The sequence below is a fragment of the Terrapene carolina genome, unplaced genomic scaffold (assembly GCF_002925995.2).
Source record: "Terrapene carolina triunguis isolate 2854851 unplaced genomic scaffold, T_m_triunguis-2.0 Scaffold30, whole genome shotgun sequence".
In the NCBI taxonomy this organism is placed as follows: Eukaryota; Metazoa; Chordata; order Testudines; family Emydidae; genus Terrapene; species Terrapene triunguis.
In genome coordinates this window covers 1283092-1287790 of record NW_020664381.1, presented here as the reverse complement: position 1 = coordinate 1287790, position 4699 = coordinate 1283092, and the positions used below count along the sequence as shown (strand labels likewise).

The 4699-nt window shown below is 41.9% G+C and overlaps 1 protein-coding gene across 1 annotated transcript in view; it reads right to left on the bottom strand.

Moving 5' to 3' along the window:
* Nucleotides 1–2379, bottom strand: part of LOC113406389 (trefoil factor 2-like) — an 8748-nt gene extending 6369 nt beyond the window's left edge. Inside the window, exons 1-2 of the mRNA XM_026651016.1 lie at nt 2298–2379; nt 1093–1239 (exon numbers count right to left, since the gene is read on the bottom strand). Of these exons, the coding sequence (XP_026506801.1) occupies nt 1093–1239; nt 2298–2379 (229 nt within the window). The remainder of the gene's footprint in view (nt 1–1092; nt 1240–2297) is intronic.
* Nucleotides 2380–4699: the final 2320 nt, after the last annotated feature.

Genomic DNA, 4699 nt, shown 5'->3' with positions numbered 1-4699 from the left:
TGGCTCTGGCAGCGATTTAAAGGGCCCGGGGCTGCTGCCCGAAGCCCAGGGCCCTTTTAAATTGCAGGCCTGGGGAAGCTGCCCCCTGCCGGTATGGTCGGCTGTGTACTGGCTCTTGCCGGTACGCCGTACCAGACCGTACCAGCTTACTTTCACCTCTGAGTTTCTATCTCCAGCTTGAAACCACTATACAATAGTTTCCTCAGGCAAGTCCTTAGTGTCTTGAGTTACATCCATGGCTCAAATCTTGCTATATGCAGCATGTGAGCACAGCAGAATTCCCCTATATGCTACATGTTGCAGGGTCAGAGCCATGGCCCTACAATTCCTATTCAGTTAGGTCTGGTGTCCATTAGAGACAAAATTTGGGAACATCTTTTCAAATTTTAAGGAAAAAAACAAAATAATACAGGATCTTAGACTCCCCCATAGAATTTATTCAAGGAAGAAGCTAAAGCAGAGGCTGAGGTTCTGCAGTTGGGGCATCTTACCTGAAGATCATAATGGGAGGGATGCAGTGAGTGAGTGCGGGGGACAGGAGGAGAACAGAAAACTGGAGTTAAAATGGGGAGTGAGTGAGAATGGAGAGAAGTATCAGGAGTTTGGAGAGACTGGAGAGAAGATAGACCTAGGGGTCTTTTGCAGAAGGCACTAAACAGTTAAAGATGGGCTCAGGTCCCCTTAAAGATTTTTTTTTCCTGACCTTGGATCAGATTTGATGTGGGGTAACTCTAGCCCTGGATAGCCACTTAGAAAACAAATATAAATTAACAAAGACATTCCTAACATTAGTCAACAAAGCTGCAGATGGGGGCCACTTTTAGTTACTTGCTAACTTCTATCCAGGAGAGAAAGCAAATGACTGGTGTAGAGCATCTGAGAAAAATAGAGATGTAGGAGACTTGAAAGTAAGATTGAATGTTGCCTACAATAGTATTTTTCACTGTCCTTGCTCTTTGCAGTGTTCTAATAGAAGTCTGCACCCATTTGGTTGTCCTTCTTATTGTGTAAGTAACACTGTTTCCCACCTGGACACATTTTTGCATAGTTAAGCACTAGGGAAATCAGACACGTTTCAGAAAGGTACATTACATTTCTTTGGGAGAGGAGCGAAGCACCAGGGGACGCCAGGAACTTCTGAACTGAAGCAGCATCCTGCATTCTCGCATTGCTCAGCAGTGATTCCTGGAGGCCCGCAGTTCGCTCTGGTTTTTGGATCCATCTTACATCGGCATGGAGCTGTTTAGAACAAAAATCAATGTTACCATATCTCTCTCTTTATCCTTATTAGTGTTTTTTTTTTGTTTTTTTTTTTTATCAATGGCACTTTCATTGGTTTCAAACAATCTTGCAAACATAAATTCTCCATGACCCACTGAAGCCAGAAATCATTTGGTCTACAGCTTTTCAATAGTATGAAGATACTGGCTCCATTGAGGTCAATGGCAAAGTTCCATTGACTTCAGTGGGGCCAGGGTTTCACCCATTAAGCATTACTGTCCTACTCCAAAGCCCATTCAGGTAATGGAATGAGGCCCATTGACTTCAGTAAGCTTTGGATCAGGCCCAGGAGTAAGAATGTGACATCATGTACTATTCCAGTTCCAGCAAATTTTGACACCTTTGCTGATCTCTTACAAAGAAAGAGAGAGAGAAGGGTTCAGTGCAAATTAGTATAGTTGTGAAGATGCAAAACCATGGTAGTCAGGTTATTGTAAAATAAGGGATCAGATGCAAATTGTAATAGCTGGAATTTTAACATTATAATCTTACAGTAGAGGCATCACTAATAGATTGGTTCAATAAAAACTGTCTAAATGCATCAAATCTAGTTAATTGCAGCCCCTTTCTTGGGTTGTCTAATTGAATTTCTTTGTCTGATTATGCAGTATTATATACAACTTTCTGCTTGTATTGGCACAACAGCGTGGTATAAGTTAAAATAAACAACAGTGTGCTTTTTGGAGAGACTTGGCTACAGTAGACCATCGTGAGGCAAGATCTTTCCGGTTTTCTAATGGGTAGTACCAGGTTCGATGTCTATTACTACTCCTTTTTGTAGATTGCTGCTTATTTTGCTAAGAATATGAGAGTTAATCTTGCTCCCAGTGAAGTCAGTGGGATTTTTGCTACTGAATTCAGTAGCAGCCGGATCAGGATCATGGAACAATACCTTGAGATGAAATGTTAATGTTTTATTGTACACAAATAGGAGATCTGCTCTTGCTGCCTTTGAAATCAGCAGGATCAGGCCCATGCAAGTACTTCTGAATGCAATAGCAAATAAATATACTTACCTGGGACTTCTGCTCCTTCAGTCAGTGCACTGAGCCCTAAAATGAGGATGACTGAGAGTAACTGGATCCCCTTCTGTTCCATTGCAGTTTGGAGTCCTCAAAAAGAAAAGAGAGAGAATTTGGATCTAGGATAAGTACCTCTCACATTCAGAAGGGTTCATTTTATATCCTCTTCTGTGTTTGTGCAGTAGGTTCAGATAACACTTTCCCAGACCATGCTCCACCTAGAGTATCTTTTTCTTTTGATTAGAAAATCTAACCAAATATAGATATCATTTGATATCCATTTGATAAAATGCAAACTTCTGTGATAAACTGCATTTATCATACACCTTTGACCACCTCACCTAAGCTCATTTCCTTGAGTACATTCCACACCTCTGAGCAGCTTCAAACTGTTGCTATATATTTCTAATAAAACAACTTGCCAGAGCAATATTTTCCCTCCAAATATATAATTTCTGCTTCAAGACTCCCACTGGGCCAAGGCCCAGACCAGGCGATATTCACTCCTGAACCAGTGAGAGGATAGCTCACCATCCATTTGGCCTGTAGAAAAGGAAACCACGTCACATTAGGAAGTAAAGAACTGTTGTGTTAAAATCAATGGAATATTAACCTGACCCTGTCACTGTACAACACCAAATAATCCAATATGGTTTGGGGTTATGATGAATAGAGAGACCTTGGCCATCTTAATCCCATGGTGCAAACACTAAAAAAAAAAAAAAAAAAAAAAAAAGGCCAAAGTTTGGAAATGTATTGATTAGGACACACAAGAGAAAAAGCATCTTGCAATAGAGTGGTTATGCAAAACAAACTTAATCCAAATTTATCAAAGTCCTCTTTAGAGCGAGGATATTGGTTAGAGTCTTGTATTTCGCCAAACAGTCCTTCTTAGTGGAGAAGAAAGGATTAGTTCTGTTGTATATTGAGTTGACCTCTGAGAATGGTGATTACTTTTTCTGCCTCTGGCAAAACAGAAAGAAAAAGAAAGGATAGTAAAAGTGGGAGAAATAAGGCTTTTGTTGACATTCTAACAATACAAAGGGGCTGGTCAGTCACAGGTGGATGCTTTGGGCTGTCAGGTTGGCCATGACAGCTATTGCTCTGGACTCTGACTCACTTCCCTGGTCTGGGATGTCATATGGCTGGTCTGGTCAGGTCCCTCTCCTTTATCCATCTCTCTCAGGCTGCACGGACTTATTCATAGATTCATAGATTCTAGGACTGGAAGGGACCTCGAGAGGTCATCAAGTCCAGTTCCCTGCCCTCATGGCAGGACCAAATACTGTCTAGACCATCCCTGATAGACATTTATCTAACCTACTCTTAAATATCTCCAGAGATGGAGATTCCACAACCTCCCTAGGCAATTTATTCCAGTGTTTAACCACCCTGACAGTTAGGAACTTTTTCCTAATGTCCAACCTAAACCTCCCTTGCTGCAGTTTAAGCCCATTGCTTCTTGTTCTATCCTTAGAGACTAAGGTGAACAAGTTTTCTCCCTCCTCCTTATGACACCCTTTTAGATAACTGAAAACTGCTATCATGTCCCCTCTCAGTCTTCTCTTTTTCAAACTAAACAAACCCAATTCTTTCAGCCTTCCTTCATAGGTCATGTTCTCAAGACCTTTAATCATTCTTGTTGCTCTTCTCTGGACCCTCTCCAATTTCTCCACATCTTTCTTGAAATGCGGTGCCCAGAACTGGACACAATACTCCAGTTGAGGCCTAACCAGCGCAGAATAGAGTGGAAGAATGACTTCTCGTGTCTTGCTCACAACACACCTGTTAATATACCCCAGAATCACGTTTGCTTTTTTTTGCAACAGCATCACACTGTTGACTCATATTTAGCTTGTGGTCCACTATAACCTCTAGATCCCTTTCTGCCGTACTCCTTCCTAGACAGTCTCTTCCCATTCTGTATTTGTTAAACTGATTGTTCCTTCCTAAGTGGAGCACTTTGCATTTGTCTTTATTAAACTTCATCCTGTTTACCTCAGACCATTTCTCCAATTTGTCCAGATCATTTTGAATTATGACCCTGCCCTCCAAAGCAGTTGCAATCCCTCCCAGTTTGGTATCAATGACTTCAATGAGCCATTTCATCTTGTTGTTCTGGTGCCATGTGGTGCGGTCGGTCTCTGGCTCAGGTGTAAAGCTACCAGGTAGAGCCCCAGAGGAAGGTAGTGGTGGACGCAAAGGAAAAGGAAGACAGGGTAGAATCTCACATATATCAGTCTGGGATTCTCACTGGTCCAGCAGTGATGGTTGGGCGTCCTCAATGGTGTGCTGGTCTAGACATACTGATGATCAAGGTTCACCAGCGAAAGACAGTCAGGGCCGGCTCCAGCATTTCTGCCGCCCCAAGAAAAAAAAAAAAAAAAAAAAAAAAC